The 25,056-nt window shown below is 38.6% G+C and overlaps 1 protein-coding gene and 1 long non-coding RNA gene across 4 annotated transcripts in view; one reads left to right on the forward strand and one right to left on the reverse strand.

Annotated features, from left to right (window-relative positions):
- MYH11 (myosin heavy chain 11) overlaps positions 1 to 25,056 on the reverse strand; it is a 49,419-nt gene that overhangs the window by 16,525 nt on the left and 7,838 nt on the right. For 2 of the 3 annotated variants that reach the window (XM_015876759.2, XM_032447581.1), the window contains 17 exons: positions 22,696 to 22,852; positions 16,306 to 16,333; positions 11,838 to 11,940; positions 10,072 to 10,092; positions 7,961 to 8,053; positions 7,161 to 7,224; positions 5,379 to 5,477; positions 4,643 to 4,786; positions 4,025 to 4,120; positions 3,539 to 3,657; positions 3,217 to 3,369; positions 2,592 to 2,765; positions 2,216 to 2,389; positions 1,578 to 1,692; positions 584 to 777; positions 299 to 420; positions 114 to 183 (listed from right to left, as the gene is read on the reverse strand). In XM_015876759.2, the coding sequence (XP_015732245.1) occupies positions 114 to 183; positions 299 to 420; positions 584 to 777; positions 1,578 to 1,692; positions 2,216 to 2,389; positions 2,592 to 2,765; positions 3,217 to 3,369; positions 3,539 to 3,657; positions 4,025 to 4,120; positions 4,643 to 4,786; positions 5,379 to 5,477; positions 7,161 to 7,224; positions 7,961 to 8,053; positions 10,072 to 10,092; positions 11,838 to 11,940; positions 16,306 to 16,333; positions 22,696 to 22,852 (1,926 nt within the window). The remainder of the gene's footprint in view (positions 1 to 113; positions 184 to 298; positions 421 to 583; positions 778 to 1,577; positions 1,693 to 2,215; positions 2,390 to 2,591; positions 2,766 to 3,216; positions 3,370 to 3,538; positions 3,658 to 4,024; positions 4,121 to 4,642; positions 4,787 to 5,378; positions 5,478 to 7,160; positions 7,225 to 7,960; positions 8,054 to 10,071; positions 10,093 to 11,837; positions 11,941 to 16,305; positions 16,334 to 22,695; positions 22,853 to 25,056) is intronic. The other variant, XM_032447580.1, reaches the window with a different exon arrangement.
- Positions 17,854 to 22,701, forward strand: LOC107320666. The gene is made up of 3 exons (XR_004308964.1): positions 17,854 to 18,608; positions 19,476 to 19,825; positions 20,854 to 22,701. It is a non-coding gene; the product is annotated as an uncharacterized LOC107320666 (long non-coding RNA).

Raw genomic sequence — 25,056 nt, forward strand, 5'->3', positions numbered from 1 at the left:
ATTTGTTAATTCCAGTGCTGAAGTATTAAAAATTATTATTTTTTCATTCCCAACAGTTTTTATATAAGAGATTTAGATCTGATAATCCATAGGATCAAAGTTGTTTTCCTTACCATCAGTATGCAAGCCTGCTTCCCATCCATGAATCCTTTGGGAATAGCATTTGCAGCAAGAATTTCATATCTGCCAGAAGACACAGATGTTAGAGAGGTGAAAAAATGTCAGATTATTTTGTGCAGGCAAATATGTATACAAGCCCTTCTAAACCCTAAGTTAGGACTGAGCAAGGGATTCCTACCGCTGACGGAATTCCTGGAAGACAATCCTGTTGGGGAACCCTTGCCGGCAGATACGAATACCTTCCAAGACACCATTGCAGCGCAACTGCTCCAGCACTAAATGGGCATCAAGTTTGCCAGCCTGAAAAGGAAATAAAAAGTATTCTTAGCACAGTAGGAATTTGCAAAGATGTTACCAGCACATATCTATGTTTGAAGACATCTTTTAGTTCTGCAGTATGCTGACAGAGTGAAGAGCATGAGTAGTGTGCCAGGAGTCTGAAAATTGATCATTTGATATTTACCCTTTTTTCATGATTTGGAATGATGCAGCGGACAAAGTTGGGATTGGTATTCCTTAAGGTGGTCATCAGTTTGGTCAGTTGTTCCTTGTAGAGTTGGCCCACAGTACGGAACATGCCTTTTTTGGTTTTTGAAGCACTAGGCAGTGAACTTTCAGTCATCTTGGCCATCTGGTCTAGACCAACAATCCGATCCACTGCAATATAACAGAACATGTTAATGGGACTGCTTATATAAATTGTATTTGCTTCACATTACACTTTTCACTGCCATTGCTGAAGTGCAACTTCCAAAATAGGACCAAAATACTTTTGATGCAATTGAAGCATGCTAATGAAAGAATTAGAAGATATTTCTCTGTCTAACTCGAAATTAAGGATTTTTGTTAAGTAGTGAAAGAATGGAACAATTGAATACACAGAACATGTTTTATGGCTGCTCTACAAAGGACAGTCCTGTAAAGTATCTGTACTGGTAGCTTGTGTCACAATGTGTGACAACCATTAAATACGTATAATGTAGCATATATCTTACAGATCCCTGGAAAATCTTCAAACAAATGCAGTGTTTTCTATACATACAGATATTCTTCTGGTGGAGTTTATTTGAGATGAAGCTTTGGTGAAGAGAATTGTAGTAGAATTTTTGGGAGAGGAGCATGTAAGTTAAGGATTGCACACAGTCTTTCATAACAGCAGTGACAGTGTATTAAATGAGCTGTCTAATATATCCCATAACATTATAGTAGCATAATGAATATTTTTTATTATGTTGTTGAATAATAATAATGTAATGAAATTATTTTGGTAGTACTTAACTACCTAATATGCTTTCCATAACTATTTAGAAAAGAATATTCTTGTTTCTTAGATCAATCTCTTCCACTCTTATCATTTTCACATTTGTTTCCTACTCATAAGGGAGAGCTGATGGAACAGTTTTAGTACAAGTTTCTACCTTTAAACCACATTAATGGTTTAGAGTTGTGATTCATACCGTCTTTCCAAAGGTCTGCCACAAATTTGTCTGATGACTGGTTTAGCAGAGAAGTCACATTGTCGTTTAGTGGATCCATGTTCTTTGTCAGCCAGGCACTTGCATTGTAGGTAACCTACAGAAAACAATGCTGGGTCAATAATCTGTTTTGCCAGAAATATGGCACAGCCAAGAACACAGGACACTGTACTAACATAAAATAACTAAAAACACAATAAGATTTGAAAAGCTTTCTATAGTTGTGAGCTGAGTTGAATACTTGTTCTTACATGTATCATAGTATCATGGTCTCGTGCGGGTTGGAAGGTACTTCCATCTAAAGTGATTTTTTTTTGCAGACATACCCATGGCAGAGGAACCACTATGCCTTTAAAAATCTGTTTGCTAGAGAGGAATCCAAATTACTTGGATATTCAAAACCGCAGTGCTGGTTAGTTTTGTTTTCATGTGAGCTTAGCACAACAATGAATGTTGTGCAAATCTTATTTCCCATCTTTTGTAGTCGAAGCTCTTAATATATATGTCATATAACTAAAGCCATTCATATCAATGGGAGAATTAGATTTATTCATTGTTGGTCAAACAGTAAAAAAAAAAACCAAGTTCTGTACATCAAAGTAGTTCAGTCTCTCTTGTACCTTTCCTGCGTAGTGCACTATGCAGAACTCAGTTTTATCCTTGAGTGTTTTGGACTTCTGGAATTTGGGATGGTTGCCTTGTTCTTGAATTAGTTTCTCCACAAAGGAAGTGTCAGTAGCTTTGGGGAACCAACACTCTTCATCCAGCAGAGCTAGGACACCTGGGGGGTTGGTCTGCAATGTGAACAATACCAGATCAGTATCATCAAAGCCAGAGAAAGAAAGAAAAAAAGAAAGAACACTACCTTTGTTTTACTTTGTTACTAATCCTCTCATGCAACAACAATATAAAATATCTTAAATGGTTCTCATATTGATACATAATGGACCCTGATGAAACCTGCATAGTTTCCCATCTATACAGATATAGACTTACGGGTCTTTCAATTAGCTCAATGCAAGGTTGCAGGTCAAGACCAAAGTCAATGAAATTCCATTCAATGCCCTCACGCTGATATTCCTCTTGCTCCAATATAAACATTGTGTGGTTGAAAAGCTGCTGAAGTTTCTCATTGGTGTAATTGATGCACAGCTGCTCAAAGGAATTGATCTGTGAAGAGGACAAAAGAATTGAATTCCTGATGTTAGAAAGACACCTAATAGAGGCAACTCAAATGACAAGATAAAGATCTGTGTGTATATATATATATAATATATATATATTCACTTAAGATTACTGCAGTTCAGAGGATCTATATTTTCCTAATTTAAGACCTTGAAAACTTAGTTAGATCACACATGGTAAATCTTAATACTGGGACCCATCCAATAAACCATAAAGACCAGACCTTGGTTCTAAACACAAGCCCAGCAATGATGCTGCCAGTTTCCAGCCCTTCCAAGAAGAACAGTCCTGTGGGTTGTCTTGGCCACGTGCTTCTATCCAACTTGAGAGAATCTAATTGTTTATGTGTCTCTGAATTTAGATATTCATTATCTTGCATTCCAAACTACAGCATGACAACAAGGAGTTTAGCCAGTTTGTGTCCCACAGCACGTACCTCAAAAATCTCAAATCCAGCAATATCAAGGATCCCCAAGAATGAAGCGCCTTGTCGTTTAGTTTTATCAAGAGCTTTGTTTACACGAGTCAGAATCCAACGGAAGAGACGTTCAAATTTTGCTTTGGCCAAAGCCTCTATGGCAAAGTCAGCCTGAAAGAAAGGAAATTGTAAGTGAAAGAAGAAATCCAATTAACTGCTAATTTAAGTAAGGATAACACAAAGAGAGAAAGAAAACAGATTCCCTTTAGATGTGATGTAAGAAAGAAAAGAAGAAAGGAAAAATGACGCCAGGAGAGCAGAGCAGACTGCAAGTAGGTACCTGTTCTTTGGTCTGAGCTTTCTGAACAACATCTCGTCCTACTTTGATCCTTGGGGTTAGAATAGATCTTGTGAAATCAGTCACATTAATCCCCATCAGGTGACACACTTTTTGAGCAGCTGGAATGAAAAAGTGATGTTATATTTCACACTGAATTTTCTCTTAGTGTGAATACAAGCAAATTAACAATTATGTAACATAGTTTATCTTCTTTAAAAGCTTCTCTGTTGTACACACAAGAGATGCCACTTGCTGTAAAAGTGTTATCCATGATATAACGAAGGAATTCACTCATCATCAATTTATGGATTCAAGATTACAAAAAAAGGTAATGAATATTGACCTGATTCTAAGTATGGCATATCTTTTAAGACCCATGAAGCATATACACATTAGCAATTTAAAATCCTGATAAAGAGTGCTTTCTCAGCTGCTATTTTATTACCTTCTTAATGTTAACTAATTTTTTTAAGTGACAAATCATACCAGTATTGTCAGGCATAGAAGCTTGATCAGTGTTTCTCTCCTTCTTGAAGACAATATTGCCCAGCTGTAGGACAGACGAGACAACCCTCAGTATGGCTGTAAGAAAAGCAGATAGTATAAATGAGGAGTGGAATGGGCATATTTTGAAAACTTCATTGTCTGTAATAATGAAAGTTCATTGAGTCGCCTTTTGGTAGTCTATACTTCCATAGAAAGATGTAGATTTGCTATATAAGACAGCTCAGGCACTGATGCAGACAGGAAAGGTAACAGAAATCAGCTCTGGCTGACAAAGCTGCTCGAAGGCTCGAGTGATGGTGTGACACTGTTTCTGCCACCAGGTGTCACTTGAGGCATGGCGGCTGCAGCCACGCCAACGTATGCTGCGAGCACCAGACAAAACCCTACACTCTCCCTGGGTCTATGACAAAAGTATGAGTTATTTCAGAGAATCACAGAATTTGAGCCTGATCCACTTATTTAAAAATTACATGAAGTAAGAGTCTACATTCATATGCTTATTTTGCACAGTGGTCGTTCTGGACAGAATTAACTGCAGTGCATTTGGATTTGTATATATTTTTACTTGCAGAATACAATCTTGCTAACAGTTCTCACCTATCTGTTCCTCCTCAGTAAAGCCCATAATTTTCATGGCTTCCAAAGTCTCCTGGAACATCTCATCATCTTGTTGAGCAGGAATAGGAACGTGACCATTTGATAGAAAGGTGTAGTTGTTGAAGCCTTCCAGCAGCAAATCATCTAAAAGACAAAGAAGAAAAGTGTAAGTTGGCCAGCAACAGATTCTTATTCTTATAAATATCAGGGAAAATGTAGAGTTATCCTTTGCTTTATAAATTCTTTGGCAATCGGTAATGTAGGGAAAGATGTTGTATTTAAGCCATGATGTTCCAATTGATGTTATATTGAATTCCCATTTTTCACCATGACATTCTGAAACTATGAGTTTCACACTGTAAGCATGAGCTGTGAGAAGGACATTCTCTTGATTGTGAAAATTCTAGCCAATAATTATATTCAGAACCCCCATTTTTTGCATGGGTGTAAAAAAAAAAAACAAACACAACTTCTCCTTGTTCATCTTGATATCGTTCAAGATGAATGAGTTTATATTGCCCGTCAATTGAAAAATCCTATAAATGGTAAACCACCTGACTTAAACAGACACACAAGTTGACACACAGTTCACTTAAGATAATTATTTTCTATGGCTAAAGAGCTGTTTATTTATCAAAAGGTTTGGATAACATTCTCTGTAAGATATTAAGATAAACCACATAGGTATTCTTCACACTATAAAATGAGATGTAAGAATCGTTAGCATGTAACTTACTTCTCATTTGTTCAGAAGCTCCAGCAATCAAATAGTAAAAGATATGAAATGTTCGCTCATCTTTAGCCTGACGAATAGCACGGGATTTTTCAAGCAAATCTGTTAAGTATGTTAAAAAAACAAACAAACAAACGTATTCCAGTCCTTCCGTAGTTGTGCCTTCAGACTCAGAACCATCACCAGCATTACTTAAATTTTTGCCATGACCTTAACTAACATGAATTTGGTTCTAATTTTGTGTTGGGATCACTAGTACTGATTTAATTATCACCATGAGGAGTAGATCAATTTCCTACCTCTTACTGCATGATAAAAGCTGGTAATGATGATACTAAGCTCTGCAATACTCATAAATGCTTCTAAAGTTAAACATATAACAATGGTATTCATAACATTCACTTCACTTTTAAAATTAGGTACAAATACGATCCTTTCATCATTGAGTGGGACTTCTAAAAGAATTTTTTTGAGGCCGGTATTGTAGCTATAGAAGCAGTAAAAGCAAACTGTATTTACTGTCTATTTTTATGACTAAAATACTAAAAATGTAGTTGACAGCAGTGTTAAGTATTTTGACATCAGTCGCCAGTTTACACTTCAAATGATATAATGCCATAGATAAAAATTCAGATAAGACTTGAAAAAATAAAGTCCATTTTTTCTCTGTGGGTCACTTCTCAAAATAAGTGTGGAAAGCTAAACTGTTCGTTGTTTGATGTTACATTCAACAGATAAGGTCCTTCTTTTAGCTGTATGTTTATTTCTCCTCATTTATTGGAGCAAGCAGCTCCTCTTTGTGACGATGAGCAATGCAGCACTGAGGAATTTAGCTGCATATCCATTTGTACACTATCTCATAAACATAACCCAGGGAAGAGGCATCGGTACTTGCCATGTAAAGTCAGTCTTAAGTTGAATTTCTCTGAAATACTTTTACTTTATTCCTGGAAAAAATTCACATCAGAGCTAACGATACATGGCTCTAGGTATGTCACTTGAATGACCAGGAACTACAGAGCATCCAAAGACAGCTCTTCTGGCTGCACCACGTTATTTAGCTTTTCCTGTCTCTTTTATTTTTACTACTATCAAGTTCTTAGAGGGGTAGGGAAAAGTACATTACTTTTATTAAAATGGCCTTATATGCTGCAGTCATAAACTATTAAACTGTGTTATCATATGGAATTCTGCCTCAGCAGGTCATTCTCCATCCTATTTATTGAAATCCATCTATCTCAGTGCAGCATAAATAATTTTTGCAGGAATGCCAAACCTGGTCTTGAGAAAAGGGAAACATTCCCTGAGCTCCTGGATAAACTGTAGTGATAATGCCACATTCTCAGACCTTTTTCTTTCTTTCTTTCTTTTTTTTTTTTTTTTTTCTCCTCAAAGATTCTGTAACGTCACTGATGAGAAACAGGAGAGTTTCAAATCTTTTTATATTTGGAAACCTAAATGACAGGGAACTGGATTAACCCGTGCATGGTTCTCACCACTGTGAACTGAAACAACTGCATAGCTCTCAAGATCACATGCAACCTCAACCACAAATCAATCTCCTCTACTTTCTGAAGCTGTATGTGGAGAACAACAGACTTTCCTATAGATGAGAAAAGAGATCTGAGAATCTGGTACCGGCATAAATGGAACCACTTCCCTCCATCTTTGTTTATACCAGCCTCAGTGTTATTTGCCTTTCTTAGACATGCAGTGGAGCTTGTTTATCTTTCTTCCTTCTGCTAACCCTAGTTAGCTTCCAGTGCTGTTCACAGAAAAGGATACAAGTCTCTATGTTTGCTCCGACAATGTAGCCTGTCACATCAAAGTTGATGCGGATAAATTTGCCCTGCGAAGGAAAAGAAGACCTAGGTTGGGCTGTTCTTTCAGGTTATGTTGGGTTTTACAACAATAGTGTGTAGGCTGTTCAGTGGGACATGTACATTATCCTCTTAAGAGTAACATGCTCAATTCTGTCCTGCCAGGACAACCAGGCTGAAATTAACTCTGACAGTGGTCAGTGTGGGAGTATCATTAGATCTGAGGGATCCCTCTGCAGAGAGTTAGCAGAGGTAGGAGTTAAGGGCCTGCAGGAAAAAAGAACATCTTCCAACACTCCCAACAAAAAGTAGCATCAACTAGTTACAGCTCCCATTTACTGTTACTCTAATGTGAATCCATATGAGAAGCTTTTTCTCTTGTCTTTCATTTAAGTCATTAACAACTCTTGCTAAAGAACAGGAATGCCTTCCAACAAGATGCATGCTCAACAATGGTGCAGAGAAAAAGGAAGTACAGATTTTCTTTTTGAATTTCTAGAGGATGATATGTCCTGGAGCAGTAGTTGACTTTACAAGACCACACATAGACCAATGAACTGTGAGAGCACAATGGTACCGTCCAGTCTGAGATTGATTTTTAGCCCTGTAAAAGGCCAAGTTCCTGTTTCAGAGAGAAATTCTAAACAATATTTTAAAGGGATTGGTTTAGAGAAGCTTTTTAGACAGAAGTACTGTAGGTAAAAGGGCCCCTCTGTACACTGATTTAAAGAATGGTGTAGACCCGAATGGATTTCTCCTACTTACAAATCTGGAGGAGTTGTCATTCTTCACAGTTTTGGCATTTCCAAAAGCTTCAAGAATAGGGTTTGCCTGTAGAAGCTGTTTTTCCAGCTCACCCTAAAATTCATTCAGACTCAGTTAACCCTGAACTTCATAATCAGATATTTAAAAACAGTACATGTACACTGGAGAAAAATGTGGAGAAAGATAATTTAAGCCTCTAACTTTTTTTTTGAAGACTGCACTGCTTGTGGATTTGTTTTCATTCCCTGTTAATCTTTCTGTTTATATATCTGTGCAGTCAACTGCTGTCCTGTATACATGACCCTTTTCCAGCTCTGTTGCCTGTGGCAGAGCAAAGTCTATTAATCTGTTTAGCATCATGACTGGTCTTTATAATAAGAGGGTCATTCATTGGCAAATTATACATATTTGTATTCAGATTAATGTAGCTTTAAAGAGATTTTCTTAAAGGAACCTCTAGCATATCTTTTTCAAGTTAGTTCATCGAGATCCTTTGCTAGCAAATGACAATGTAATTAGAATAACTTGCCGAGAATCATTTTAATGTAATGAAGCACAAAGCTACAAAGCAGATTTCACCAAGTCTATTAATAATGATCCATGCAAGGCTATTTAGGTTAAAAATGGAAGTGCATTGATTTATTTCAAACTAAGATAATGAATTCTCATGCAAACACACAAACCTTTTATTATGTTGTTAATTGTGCTTGGTAATTGCCAGTGGAAACACATCATGCAATGAAATGAGCATGCATTTAATATTCCTATTTCTAAACAAACCAATGAAGCTGAAAAAAAAGTCTTTGCTTATTAAGGTGGTTGATAGGTTTTTTTACTTTTCATTTAGCTCTGTGCTATGAAATTACTTTCACATTTGCTTCTTCTCATCCTATTTGCAGACTACTTTACAGTAGCATGCCCCATTTTAAATAACTCATGCTGAATAACAGCAGGAAAAAGTCCTTGACAGATAACATGATGCCATTTAAATCATTCTAATATGAAAATGAGTCAATATTTAAGTTGAATCCAGAGGCAATAATTTGGAAAGTGACAGTTCTTCCCAATTAGGGTGCAAAACTGGTAACTTTCTAAATGCCATTTCTGAATTTCTTGTAATTTATATGAGAATGATGGGTGTTAGCTCAAAAATATAATAAAAAACCCAAGAGTTTCTTAATAAATGGCTAACCTTATCTACATGGCCAAATGACAGAAGAATGAGGACCTTCCCAAGAGTATAAATGTTTGGAGAGCTAAGCCATGAAGAAAGTCCACTGAACTCCATGGCATTGTTCGGGCCAGCAGAGAGCATGTCAAATGAAGTAATAAATTTAAAAGGCAACACTTTGTTGTCGCTGAAGTCTGAGAACCAGCAATCAGAATGGGGGGAAAAGGGTAATGCAAGAAAGTGCCTGGCATACAAATGAACAGTATATGCCAGCAAATGTGCCTGCATTCCCAAAGTACTGATATGCTGGATGGCACACCACAGTGCAGGAGGACCCATGAGGGCCTGATACAAACTGCCATGACATACCTGCAGACACACGCTGCAGTGGGAACTGCTCTGTTACACATTACAGCAGCAAGCTAGGAGCATGCTAACCTTTGCGGATGTGAACAGTCCTCAACAGTTACATGAAAACGTAAAATTGTAAGCAATATCAAATGGAAAGCATGCAGCCAAACAAATCAATCAACATCGTGAGTTTTAGGAATTATTTCACAACAGTCCTAGAAAGTTCAACCTGAAGTATGGAAAACATTTAGGTATTTTCATTCAGAAATCACGTTGCTCAATTTCAGGCTGAGTGACTCTTTCAGGATCGTGGGAAATTTCATTCAAACTATGGCAATTTAAACACACACATATAGAAGAGAGTGATATTTGAGAGATGACCCTGCCTGTGTCAGACCTCATTCATCACCATGGAGCCTGACACAGTTAGGGTTGATTTGTGAGAGCATTTTGGCGCTATTGTTGCTTTTCATCATATCATACAACATATTTCAACAAAATCTCTCTTAAATTTTTTTGAGGTGCAACAATAGCATGCAGATCTACACTCAGTGCCTTAAACACACATCAAACAGTCTAAGTTACTCACGTAAGAAAAAGATGGACCTTGCTGTATTGAATAATGTGGTATAAAACAAGTGTCAGTATCATTTCCATTACACAGACATTTTTATCGTTTTTCCTGTATTAAAATAACCAATACAGTTTCCATGCAAATAAACCAGAAAAACAAATGAAAACAATCTATTGCAGACATACCAAGAGTACAAATACAAGTCATGTATTGGAGTATTTTAACTGAATTATAAGAAAGAAAAAAGAAAAAAAGACCTGAAGCAAAGGGATGGGATTTGGATTCAGTCCCAGGTCAGTCTCCCAGCACCAGGCAGATAGGGATAGATATTTCTATGGTAAATCCCCAGCTCTTCCCTGGTGTGGTAGAGGCATTTTGCTATTGATTGTTTCTTTAATGACTGAAATTGCAGTGTCAGTAGCCCCAGGAACTGAATTACTACTTGTAAACATACTATAGAAGAGGTTCTGAGACTTTCTCTCAACCTTCATCTGGTGGAAATTTACCTTTGAGCCTGCCTTGGAGCCAGTTTAATCCTGAGACTCATGTAATTCCCTAGAGGAGTGAGCTGCAACTACAGTTACATACTCAGTAGGAATGGCCCTGAAACCACAAGCTCATTTCCCCCAGCCACTGAGAAGGACTCAGTTGGATGAAATAAGTTTTGTTTTGTGTTTTTTTTCATAAACATTCAACAGAGGAAAACTCTGCCTTTGATAATGGAATGTTTCCAACAACTTGAATGAAGGATTTCTAGAAAGTACTGCCCCTAGGTGACATCTACTTCTTCCCCTTCCCTGAAGCACAGCAATTATTCACGTTGGAAGAGGACAGGCAGGGCTTTGGAGCTTTCTAACTGTAGATGTATAGCACAGACAAGACCCAGCACAGATGCGGTTGTGAGGTTTTTACTTGTTTTGCCCTACGTTGCTAATTCCTTATTATTCACTCAGACTTGCACTTGGGACACACTGACATCTCTCCCTTAATTAAGCTCTTTTTGTCATAAAAGTAAATTGCTACTTCTTTTTCTATTCCCCCCCCCCCAGGAGTATTTGAGTAGCATAAAGTGGGTTAGAAATGACTCAGAACCTGGAGTTGCATCAATGAAAGCAGCAAAGACAGGTGAGAGCTTCAGCCACACCAATGTCTCAGAGAACTGCGTTGGCATAAGCTAATATTACAGTTCAGAGCAAAATGATGAACTTTAATCATGAAGAGAAGGTTTTGAAGAAACAAATTTTGAAGAAACAAAGTTCTTTATTTAAAATCTGCATTTCAAAATTTTTCTGTGTTAAAGGAGCAAAAAGAAGTAATAGGTTACATTTTGGAACTCTGCTGCTTTGCAAGAAAATATGCCTGCTTACAAAGGCATTCAATACTTTAGGAGTTTAAAAGTTGATATACATTTTTCATGATACAGTAGGATAATGTTTTAGTTAAAAGCTTTTTCCAAACGTCTTGTTTTCAAGGGGCTGAGGGTAGAGTAATGACCCAAGTCCTTGCAGAATTTAAATCTTTCATGTTATGATATAAATAGGTGCTATGCATATAGAAAGCTATGAATATTTCCCTTCTAACAAAGTGCATTCTGATTTGATGCCTAAGACAATGTCAAACAAAAGATTTTCTTTTCCATAAACAGAGGGCTGTGACCTAATTGTGTACTCTTAATATGTCGACTATTTGGCAAGCCACAGACGTTGAATTGCTGTTAGGAATAAGCTCAATACAGTCCCAGTAGTCAAAAAGAAGAGTTGAATACAAAAGAGCTCACTCACAGTGATGCTGGTGTCCTTTTTGCCCTTATGTGATGAAGCAACAACGGCCAGGTACTGAATGACCTTTTTGGTGTTCTCTGTCTTGCCAGCACCAGATTCACCTCTGAGGGGAAAGAAGATAACACAAAGAAAGGTAGGTAACTGTTGAACTCCTTCTGCCATATGATGTATGTCATGTATAAAAACAAGACTGGAATCTGCCTGGCTCTGTATATATCCCAGAACACAGTCTCTCTAAATCCACCTGACTTTAGCATGCAAAGAACGCAGTATCAGAGATGTATCTCTGTCCCATTCGTGTTTTGACTGGACACTGGGCCATTTAAGGCAATTGTAAAGCATTTTTTATGGCAGCTCATCTTGCTTTGGCAGTGCCTGAACATTTATGAGAACTGAGGCTGGCAGGGATTCTGCTCATAGTTTAAGAACAAAAAAAATAAAAATAAAAAAACCAAACCAACATTAACTATGGTGTGGTACAAGAATAAGAAAAGCTATCAACAAGAACATAGTAGTTTTCTCTACCAAAATTCTGGCATTAAAGCAAGTTATATCAATGCTGGCGAATAAGGGAATTATACTGCATTGTATTATTATCTGACCTCCGTGTTCAAACTTTCTATGAATTCAATGGGACCAGAGCTGGCACTGCTGGAGGCATCCCTGCTAACAGGACAGCAGGGACATATAGGGACATATAGGGACATATAGAGACATTTCTGACCAGCAGAACTGCCATCCTGGCTGTGCTCTGTCTCTTGGTAAGCAAGAATGCAGTGGTAACTTTCCACCTCCCAAAGGACTTCCACATTTAAGTTTATTTACATCTTCCAAATCTTTTTATAAAGCAAAATGCTAGTTTTCAAAGTGCAGGAACAAGGACCATATTTACAGTCTTTACTCAGAAATAAGAACATTTCCAGCCTACTCTTCCCTCTTTGTCACATTTTATCATTTCAGTTCTGCTAGATACCTTTGACTCCAATGATGATATGGACTAGAATGTTTTTATATTGTCCTGCATCAACAGTCAAAAAAGGCACAAAAGTGGGTATGGATATAGTAATTTAGCTTTTTTGACTCTATCTTGTGAGGACAAGAGTCTATATGGAAGTCAGACCTCTGTCTTTTGATTTAAATTAAAATGGATTTTAAAATAAAAAGAACAATACATGCAAAAGTCCCACAGATATTTGTCAGCTCTTCTGAAACTGAGTTTGTTTAGCTGGATCCACTGCAGTTGTGTTTCATTTCCTAATTAGGAAATAGAGGAGTTAATTTTTCCTACCAAGGGACTAGTGAAAAATGGACATTAAAAAAATGAGAGTAAATGCTGGGAAGAACTTTTAAATTGAGATGACATTGATGTAAACCTTAGAAAGCCAGAAACAATTTCTGCCTGATGCACATCACAATGAGGAACGTTCAGAATTTTAACCTGAAATAATTGAGATGGTTCCCTTTCACAAGACCTGGGTTAATTTGCACAGTTTAGAGGTTGGATCCATCCCTGCTCTGGACTTCAGTGCTAAAACATTTCCATGTTTTATTGATAAAAATTAAGTGTTCTGGGAACAATTCCAAACCAAGCACACCAATTTGAAGACATACGCGTACAAAGTTTTCAAATAAATCTACCTTGCATCCCTGATACTTTGGAAAAAAATAAAAGCATTCTTCAAACAAACTCTAGGCTTTGAACTATTCTGTTTTATTAAAGGTTATTTGTAGTTCATCACTACATGAATTGCATTTCCTTTCTCCCAGGGCAATGGTGCCCATCATTTGGCTTTTCCCTGAATGCCTGTGAGTATTACCATATAAGGCATCATTTTACTTGTAATTATCCTACCATACTGTAATGCTTTAGTTACTTAACATTTTGTTCTGTGCTCGCTTTTCCTTAACTCTTTGCTCCTGCACAGTTTGAGGGTTTTTCTATTTTCTGCAGCTATTCTTTTTGAGCTTTTAAATTCCTTTTGAAGTGGACAATAACAAATTGTTCAACATGAAATGGAAACGTTTCAACATGAAATGGAAAACAGACGGGATCTCACAGCTATAAGGATGAAAAAAAAAATCAAATAATGAAGTATCACTTTCACTGCTGGTGAATACTTGTAATTTTTCAACATATCAAATCACTTTTAAATGTCCCTGACAATACACAAGTCCAATAAACAAGCACTCATTAAACAGCATTACTCTGAAGGATGCAGAAGAGCTGTATGTACAAAGTGTAGACTTCATCTCAGTGATAAAATGCCATGTGTTTGAAGAGTAATTAATGAAGAGGAATAGCTGAATCAGGTTCAGTACCTTTAAACATCAAGAAGCTTACAAGAGGAAAAGCCTAGGAGGAGGAGAGCATGTGACTCAGTTGAGGTCATAGGTGAATTAAATTTTTCCCAGAGCTATTGAGCTGCAGCAGAACTGGTCGTGCTGCTTTTTTTCCTCAGCATCTTTCTTGAAGAACCATCACTTCTAGGATGGCAGAAGCAAGTTTTATTGTGAGGTGGTAAGAAGAATCCCATCTGTTTTGAATCTACATGCCCTCTTGAGTCTCAGTGACTCATTTGTTACAGAAGGTTCTTGCAAGGATCATGACTGTGGCATGGACCATACACACAATGGGGTTCCTCCTAGGAGGCATCTTCTGGTTGTCTGAGTTCCTCAATCTGTACCCCTAATCAAGTTCCAAGTGAGGAGTGCACTATACGCAGCCTATTACTTCATCATTTTGGGGAGCAGACAGATCATTTAACTGAAGTATCTCAAATCATTGCTGCCATACTTAGAAGCAGGACATTTATTGCCAGTGCACTTCTTTTCGCCCAGCTCAGGTGGGCAATGCAAAAACAAGGAGAGGAAAAGCAGCTGATCAGTCCAATGGTACTTAATTGTCTTCCCATACATATTTTCATCCTGAGAAACTGCTTTGTTTTCCCAGAGTAAGAAGATAGACTAGGCTTATAGGCTTGCTAAGCTAAAAAAAAAACACAAAACAATGCTCTCTCATTGTGTGACATATTTCAAATGTATTCCTCCTTCATTTCTTGCCCAGGCATTTTAAATAATTTTTATTTTAAGTAACTCAGCAGTGGATTTAAAGCATACAAGCACACTTATGTAGTGCTACTCAATCCTCCACAACTCAATTGTCTTCACCTTAAATGAAAATCATCTCAGTTTGAATAGGTTTCCAAATTAGCACAAAGAAAGAGTGGGAAGCTGACCGCACTGCTGTGGAGTGAACCTGGGGTGTAAGTAGGACTGCTGCATTTGGGGAAAAGATAGTTAAAAAACTGGATATTGTTGAAAACTTGAAAGCTTTCTGTATTAATATTATGATATAAGACTTAGCTTAATTCCACTTTTGGACGCATCTAAAAAGTAACAGCAGGATTTATTTCCAGCATTTGTTTCATCAAGCAATGAACCACAAAAATTGACCATTCACACATCCCTTAATCTGGCTACTCTGGCACTGCGGGAAGCCTCTGTGAACATAGCAGTCAATGAGGTGCTCCAAATCACATTAGGGCTTGGCAGGCTTCATCCTGCAGTATGAGATGTACAAAGATAATGAAAATCTTTGTCCTAGACCGGCTGAATCCCCAAACAGACCTCGCTCAGAAGCCAGCCCACTGATCCTACTAAGTTTATTTACAAAAAAATCCCAAGAGACTGAACTGATTTGGCACCAAGCTCCACCCCAGGTCTAAAGCTACACAAGATAACCACGCGGGAGAAGGGCCAGACAGCGTTGCTTGCCAGCTCCAGCCTTTGAGATTTAGTGTGCTGGGAAATAAATGAGTTTAGCTTTCTTGCAGAGGAGGTTTTGCCTAACAAGTCTTTGCAATTTGGAAGATGTCTTGGGTGACTGCTTCTTGACATGTATCAGGAGAGAAAGTACGGGGAGGTAATGGAGCCAAGTGAGGCTCTGGAGTGTTTGCCACAAAAGCGAGAGGAGAGGATGGTCACTGCCTAACCCCGAATTTTGTCTGTTGCTGTACCAAATCAAGTGCAAAGAGTACCCTGCTCTGTACATTTTGATAGAAGCTAATCAATCTAAATGCATGCATTAAAAAAAGTAGATATGACAGTAGGCTACTGACAGGCTGGAATGAAAAGCAGTCCAGTTAATATCCAGAATTCTCCATGCTCCTCATTTTTCTCAGTTTCCTTAAGGGACCTCTTAATTTCTAGTTCTCCCTTTATGGTTATAGTACCCAACTGCTTGTCGTAAATTCTGAACTCAAAGTCAGTTTAAACTGAGAACTTTGTGCACTGAAGACATATTATGGCACTGATAATTTCTTCTTATTTTGTCAACAGGCAAATCTACTAGGACTGCAGGTCAAGCTCTTTAAAGGTGAGAATATATCATTTCCATCAGAATTTGAATTGATTCTAGATAACATTGTAATTGTAATGTTGAGATATAACAAAACAACCATTTACTTACGTGCACAGGATAGACTGGTCTTCTCGGTCTGTGAATAAAGAAAAAAAAATCCATTAATTAGGGAGAATAGCTCAGTCCTGACAGAAGTACTTACATTTACAATGACTTACATTGAGCAATCTAGACCTTTCAAAACCTGACAATTCACAATTAGTCAAAAGTACAGGGTTCACATCTTATTTCATTTGCCAACATATTTAAATAAGCATCTCTAATGGAAATATTTTGTACCAAAAAATGAACAAAAGGTTAGGAGTTCAAAAATATTTTTTCGTAAATTCCATGAGAGATGAACTATAATGAGGACAGCAAGAAGATCAGACTCCCTATAAGAAGATTATAATTGATAATTTCAAGTCTGAAACTTGAGTTGTTATTATGCTTATGAAATATGGCTGGCAGCCCACTTCAAAGTCTGGACAGATAAGGTATCAAAACTGAAGACATTTTACAGTGGTCATTAGAAAGCAAGGCAGTCCAAATAGAAATCTCCATTTCTACTGTGTAAGGCATGTAAGAGGTTTCTGTGCTGCAGTCCAATGCACCATCATGTTGCAGCATGGTTTAGAAGCACATCTTGTCATGCATCTCTCTTTTTATAAACTTGGAGTTTCTTTTTCCCTTCAGAAGTTTTGCACAGAGTTTTCTACCTGATCTCAGGACTTCAGGCTGTGATAGTGAACACACACTGAGGTTTCATAATGTGCTCCATAACACTAACGTATTTCCCAAAGCTCCACTGAAAGAAGACTTCCAGAAAAGTCTGTGATACTGACAGGCTTTACAATTGGCCTCTATGGCAAGATGTGTGTTTAGTATGTTTGTTGTTATCAGTTCTGAAGTAAAACCCTCTTTTAAAACTGTGGAAATGTTCAGCACCAGAAGAGGCTATTCAGAAAGGTGTGGTGTCCCAACCTCAGCCATATTTGCAAGTAGACTTGATTAAGGCTATGAGCAACTTCCACCACATTGAAACTGGCCCTTCTTTGCAAGAGGCTGCCTCAAACTGCCTCCTACACTGTGAGTGTAGGAGTGAGCATTAGACCAGTGAAGCTTCTGGGCAGAGGCTAAGACACAAACCATTTCCTCATTTTATTTTGTGAGTTGGATGACTTGCAGGGCTACCTCTCTGGTTGCTCACCCTTATCACTGACCTTGCACGTAATAAATGGCATGAGATAAATAAGCTTTCTGTACTGCACAAGGATAATATAGATAAATTCAGCCTATTAAGATTACAAGTTGTAATTGCTGCCTGGACAACAGCCAGCCCAGGAAAAGCAGTAGTGGATTCTGCTTTGGCCTGGATTGATATTAAATAGTCATATTTTCTAACTGTATTTTATTAATGTTCAAACCAACGTTTTAACATCAACTGCTTCACTGATCCCTTGCTCAGAAAATGGCACCACTTAACTGCTTTAGTTGGTAAACTGGTACAAAATGAATCATTACGTTGCTGTTGGAGGTATTTGTCAACACCGCAGGACTCTTCCACGTACACATTTTGGAGGAGGGGAGTTGTGCGCTGTGTTTATTTTTCACTGCAGGATACTGAACTTGGCTTTCTTTAATATTAAAAAAAATGAGAACGCGGTAGAATTTTTGCTAAAAATACACTGTTGTGTAAATAGAAACCATTGGCATATATTGATATTACATCACAAACCCATAAATATCATAAAGAAAATAAAAGCGACTCCTTGATACAGAGTTGCCAGTGGAAATTCTGAGCTCAGGGGACATTTGAAAAAGTAATATTCCTGCAAGCCAAGTATTTTTTTTTATTTCTCTGCCTGTTGTTGCACCTCTTTCCCTCCCCAGTAAGTGATGGACCCCTCCTGATGGTGTCTTATACAGAGGAGCACCACAGACATTTGTGCACGTGCACTTTGTGACTCTGATAGCAGTTTGCCTGAAGGATGCTGGGAGTTCTTGGAGGGAAAAGCAAAACTATTTGTTTGGGTTTTTTTCATCTTTTCCTTGTAATCCTGAATGGCTTCTAAGATCGCATCTGTGCAATCCAATTGTTCCCTGTAAGTGGGCAGCCCTGTGGCTTTCTTGTAGAAGTCTGTGAGGAAGCAGAAGGAAAAGACAGCATGCTCGGTCACTGGACTTATCCCCTTCTAATGCCCCAAGCACTTGGCAGCCTTATGCAGTCCTGAAGTAATAAGCCCTCTGCTGTTGAGTCGTGCACTCTGACCTGCAAAACCTTCCACTGACACACTGGCCTATGCACATTCATGGAGGGAGAATACGCAACATTGCTCTATTTCCTTCAAAAGCTTCAACATATTGAAAAGGTAAGGATGAAATGAGGAAAGCAAATCCTATTCTGTTTTGTCTTGAGCTTCAATGCCTGCCTTATTTGTTTTCCTGGACTCTCCATATTGATTGCTTCTATTTCTGTTCTGAAATATTTTATTTTCTATAGGAAGGATTGTGCCCTGCTTATTTATTTTTTATTTTAGATTTTTTAAATATTTAATAGTAAACAGACCTACTTCACAGTCTAAAATCCACCACCTTTCCTAACCCTGAAATGGACTTCATTTTTCTGGAATATACTTCACTTTTTCACCAGCCACCTCCAGGTGTAGGAATATGCTGGTGGGTATATGCTTGTAGGAATCATATGCCCCTCTATTCTCAATAGCCATGCTAGTTCTGCTTAATCACAAACAAAATCAGATGGTTTATCACAATGAAGCAGCAAGCTGGCAGCTTTACCATAAAAGGGAAGAACAGACTGAAGCCATGCTCCAACACTCACTGCTTCTTTACATTTGTTAATAACTGTACTGCCTAAAGGGGACATTTCTGTATGGTCCTGCTAAGGACACAGTAAACAGCTGGGTTTTCATGCAGCTTCCTTTTCTAGGACCTTGGGAACTGTGCTTCCTTCCCAAACCTCCCAGTAGCTACAAGGTTGTTTGTTTTTCCATCTTTAACTCAAGCTTGCTTACAAAGTGTTTACATAAAAATGGCTTTGCAGAAAATAGATAAGTTTCTTGGTGTTGCAGAAAGCCTTGGTATGTCTTCTCAGTATTATTCCGAGCATTTAATAAAAGCATAATCTTCCACATGAAAAAATACTTCTGTTATTACTACACAACCTGACTTTCTGTATTTGTGCTGTTTATCACTAATTTGCTGTTTGCCACCTGCAGAGACAATGGCAGAACACAGCAGAATTACCCATCCTCACAGGAATCTGGCAGTGCTGTGGAAGCCATCCATCCACCCATCTCTGGCTCCTCTGCCCTGGACCATGGTGCCCTCTCTTGTGCTGCATCATGCCTTTGTGCAGCCGCACTGCACGCCAGGCTGCAGTAACCCACCCTAAAGTGGACCTAGCAAAAAGGAATGATTATAAGCTGGACCATTTCTGTGTGAAGTCTGAATGAAGACTGGTGCTGGGAGTACTGGAATGAGGAGGCTGAGCCCTTTGCATAGCAACTGTGCAGTGCTATTGCAACTGCAAGGAGAAGCAACTACATCCATAACACAGGGTACAGAGGTCAGTAAAGAGGCATGGAGGGACTTTTTACTATCACTGTCTCTGGTATCCAATTATTTGATTTCTGTTAACAGTGGCTGTGTTGTTACCAGAACAACTTTGTTTATGAACATGAGTATCTCTTTATACTCCCTTTACAAATGTGTTTATGAAAACCCATGAAATACTCTGTCTATACGTAATGCATACACACACACTCAATTATGTTCATGCCCATGCTCACCACTTCAGCATGAATACGACTTGGCTACACTGCTAGTTATATTAAGCTTTGGTTTAGTTTTATGCACAAAACATGAGTCTGTTTTTCCAAGCAAAAGCTCAGCATTGAAGGCAGCTGGGGCCCTCTTCAGAGACGGAGCGACTCCAAAATTGCATGTGCAAGTAAATAAGCAAGTAAAGCGTGGGTGTCCTGGGCTCATGATGCAAGTTCTTGTGGGAAGGGTTTGGCTGCTGTGCCAACTGTGTGTGATTAGGAGGAGGTAGTGGAAGTGCCCCTCTTAAAGGTTCAACTTACAGTCTGTTCCCTCCTCCTTTCTTTCCCCTTCCTCCCTATTTGTTCTCCCCTTCCTCTTTCATGTCAGGAAGGTTTCCTTCCAGAAAATACATATGAAGTTTCATCAAGAATTGATGGAGTCAGAACGTTATTCCAAGCACCCAAAAAGTGAACAGAAAGAAAGGAAAGCAGCCACTTGTTCTGCCTCCTCCTCCCAGCCTGCGAGGCACAGCTAAAGCCTGGCTGTTCTAGAAGTAGTTAATGACTGCAGCGAAGGGTGATCAAGCTCAGATGGCTTCACAAGGCCACCTTAGGAACAACAGATGAGAGGAAGAGTGAAAGAGGTCTTTATGCTGTTGGGATCAGGCAGGGAACTGATACTAGTTTCATCTTAAGAAGGAAAATCATATGTACTGCTATACTGAAACAATCGTTATTTTTCGGTAGTAGATGCAGTACGACATTCCTTCTTTTCCCCTGTGGGTACCTTGTAGCATTTTCCCAGTTGACTTTTCCCTCATCCCATTTATAGGGACAAGTGGCCGAGTTCTGTGCTGAATGAGAAGGGTACTGCTGAACTTCTTGCATAGTTCCCAGTGAGGCTGACTGCTGAAATGCTTTGGGGAAAGAAGACTGCTTTGACTGCAGGGCCTGCTCAGAACCCTGGGAAGTGCTGCATGCAGAGCACAGAGATCAACGCCTAACCTGCAAGGCAGATACGTGGCTGAAGCTTACAGGGATCTGCTTCTACCAAGTAAGTTTCTTTCAGCTTTGACTCCATTAAATATGAGATTCAATGCATGATGTTATCCTAAAAGCTTAAACCTCTCTTCTCAACCCTAAATATTTTTTATATACCTGTCTTTGTTGTTACAATAAGGAGGAATGTCTGATTTCAGTATGTCTGTTACTGATGCTTTATTGATCCTCCTTTGCTGCACTGTAATTCTAATCGAAGTTACAATTAGCTGATCAACTTAGATAAGTAAATGATCTTATCTGGGTTATTTTGTTAGCACTGCAGTTAGTACATTAAGTACTGAAGACATTTTTGGGGAGAAAAGACCTGTTTTGATGCTTTTGATATCTATCACCACTGGTGTGTGTATCTGTATGTACTGCTTGTTCCAAAATAATAGAGATTTGGTTGATATTTAAAGACAGCAGAAGTCTGAAAAGGTATCAGTCAAATTAGACAGCACAGAGGCCTATCGTAGATTTTGTCTTCTCTGAGCCTTGAATTATAACAACATGAACCATCTGCAATGTTCTGAACAGGCTGATCTTAAGATCTAGTCAACTTACTTCTTTCAGATTCAAACTACAGGAGTTCTGCAATCATTGTGATCACAATGTGTGCCAGGGTCATGGTTAGATAAAGTGTAAAATGATTTTGAATGGATTAGTATCTCCATAGCAATTGCTGTTCTCTGTTTGTATATAAACGTTGCTATGAAGTCAATGCTGGGTATTTATCTAGCAGCTAAACTGACATTTCTACATGCTGTTAATCATTTTTCCTCTGTCAGACCAAAAACCCATAAGCCCTAAACCCTTAAATCCTTAAATGTGAAACAAGGCAGCCCGAAGCTTCAGGGATGAGTTTGCAAATCTTGCTGAACCACAGTTGTAGGGCAGAACTGCAGGAACAGACCTCAAATGGAGATTTACATTTCAAAGTGTTCTGCAGCCTCCTGGTTCCCCAGAGCACCAGAGGCTCCTGTGAGATGGCAGCCAGTCACATCCCTGCATTCTGTAGATGTTGCAGCCTTCTGTGGTCATTGCTGTAGCTTTTTTATCTCTGAACGAATGATCATTCCTTAGGACAAAATCCCCCTATCCTGTCAGTATTCAATACAGAAATTCCTTACTTATTTCTAAGGTTTCATTTGTATGTTTTGGGGTCTGACTGCTTTCCCGCTTCTGTTCTATTAGAAAGCAGAGCACATCTCAACTCAAGACTCCAAAGCATCAGACTGTACTAACAGTAGCCCCAAAGTGTTATTTGAATCTGCTTACTAGGAGAGAGCGAGGAGCAATGCCTACCGATGCAACAGCCTTAGCAGCTAACTTTGGAATAGTCTCCACTGGTGCAAAGGGAGCGTTTTCCATGCCCGTATTTGCCAAAACTATTTGCTCAACTTTGAAACCTTCCCACATGCCTCGACACAGATGGGTAAAAGGATTGTTTTTCCTTTTTGAGTCAGTGTTTGTGGAGTGCCGTTCCTGCCAAAGAATTCCTTCGAAACTTCTTGAAAGCCCACGTCTCCCTCAGTATCAGAGCTTTTGACCGTGCTTCTTGCTGGAGCACACGTGCAGCAGCAAGTTGTTTTCTCCCATGTTAAGGTGCAGTGATTTCTAAGAACTTGCCTACCTTGCAGCATGCTCCTGTAGGCTGTGTCCGCAATAGCATAGATGTGGGGCGGCATCTCGTGCCTCTTCTTTCCCTTGTACATGTCAATAATCTTCTCTGAGTAGATGGGCAGCTGTTTGTATGGGTTTATCACAACGCAGAAGAGACCTGAATAAGTCTGCAAGGAAATTCAAGTAAAAAGGGGAATTAATATCATGTACTGTGTCTAGGCTGGAAAACACAGGCATGCACTGAACTAACAGGATTTTAGCAAATAACAATTATTTTTTTCGATTTAGTATGACAAATGAAGTGGCAATTTCTGGATGTACATGTGTGAGTGCAGTTTCAGAGTGCATAAATAATTACATATTTTCTGTCAGTTTCCTTATTAGAAACCATTTTATTTCCTGCTTGTAGAAACACTGCTTTGATACAATGCTTCACATGTTTTTACTTCATTTGTTTTTGGTACGTAGTGGATCACCTTTATTTGTGATGACCTATAGATTATAATGCTTCAGAATATTCCTTTACACATGTATTTGTGTGCTGGGATATTATTTGCTCAGGCAGGTATCAAATTCTTAAATCATAGATCAGAAGTTTGGGTTTATGTTGAGCATATCATCACCACATAGCAGTAATGTTTAATGTGAGTCTTTGGAAAAAGATTACTCCAGTTCCAAACAGATCTCTTATCAGAACGGCCATATGCCTTCACTGAGCTGCTGTTCCTGAAAGAGATTCAAGGAAAAATCTGTTTTCTGTGTTCAGTTTACTGAAGGTATTCATGTAAAAATGTGTGCATAAACAAGCAAGAGCACTGGCCACCAGCTGATGGCTATTATCCAGGTTCTGATAGGTTTAAAGAACATCCTTTGTTTCAGGAAGCTCCAGCTTATTGAACTGGGAACGGAAATATTAGTGAGTGATAATAGATGAAGAGCCATATATTACAACAGTTACTAAAAGTAAGCGATGTAAACAAACACAAAAATAAATAAAGAAAAATAAATGGTAGTTTTAGCTCTTAAACCAGCCTATGGCAACTATTTTTTGAAATGACACTAGTCTGAAACAAATGGAATAATGAACATTTGTCCTTTATGACTTGGACGTAAGTTGTTTGGATTTCCCCATTTCCTGACTGAGCACTGTACTGCGCAGTGCTGCCTTGCCCTACCCTCAGTGCTGTGTCTAAGGACAGCTGAAGCTGCCTCAGTTCCCCCACAGGAACCAGGGTAGCACAGGACTGTAAAATGCCATCTCAAAGGCTTGGATCTGGGCACGGGGGTTTCCCTTTCCTGACCATATTAGGAAATGGCACAACGTGGTCTCGGCACAGCCTGAGGCTTTATATGGTACTGAGCAAACAGGGTGAGAGCGTCCATCAGCTCCTGGCGGTGAGGAGAGGTTGGGTGCCCTGCATTGGGGTGAACATCTGGGGCGCTCCAAGCATCCATGGGGGCATTTCCTACCTTTACAGCATTGTGACTGCATCTTCACTAGCTCCTGATGTCCCTGAGTTAAAACCTTTGGGGAGAGTAAATCACTGCTGTGCTGGCTTTTAATTGATGACAGTTTAGGACAAAACACTGTGCTAATTGTGTTAAAATGAACTTTAGTGCTGCGTGGTCAATACACTTAAAACTAAAAAAATCCTACATAAACCAGAATGACCACTAGGCCCCTAAGGGAAGGATAATAAGGTTTTTTTTCAGTTTATGTGCTATATTTACTCAACTACTAATATCCAAGTAAGTAAAATAATAGATTTTCAATTCTGGACGTTTCTTAGGTCTCTTCCCTGAAATTTTTAGGTATTTTCCTGACTTGCATCATACAAAGTCTAGATGTCACTAGAGACTTATGAAATACATACATCTGAGTTGTTAGTGCCTACATCTGGGCAAAGGTATCCCCACACAGGTTCTAACATCTATGTTTGTTTTCTATAGACAAACAATTTTACATCGTTGAGCAAAGACTGAATGAATAGTGCCTATGAGTGCAGGTACAAGAAACTTGTTTATGCTCTCAGATTGACTTGAATTCCTATTTTATTGATGCTTATACTGTCATTTTTTATCTCATTTGTGTCTGGACCAGTCAGATTCTGTTTGTTCTCAGCAGCGTGAAACAAATGTTAGTGGCAAAGCACTTCTTATTCATTTTTTCTTAACTCCATCAAAGAAAAAGGTCAGGGTACTCTTTCAGTGTATTGTTACCTTGAATTATTGCACACTTTATTTCCTCTGATTAAATAACATTTACTTTAAGGACAGATGATTTGCTCTGAGACTTTTTTGTTTGTTTCAGCTTGTTGAATTTTTTTTTTCTCTATAGCATAATTGGGAATCCCAACTTGCATCAGTGATG

This window comes from Coturnix japonica, chromosome 14 (genome assembly GCF_001577835.2).
Source record: "Coturnix japonica isolate 7356 chromosome 14, Coturnix japonica 2.1, whole genome shotgun sequence".
Classification (NCBI taxonomy): Eukaryota; Metazoa; Chordata; class Aves; order Galliformes; family Phasianidae; genus Coturnix; species Coturnix japonica.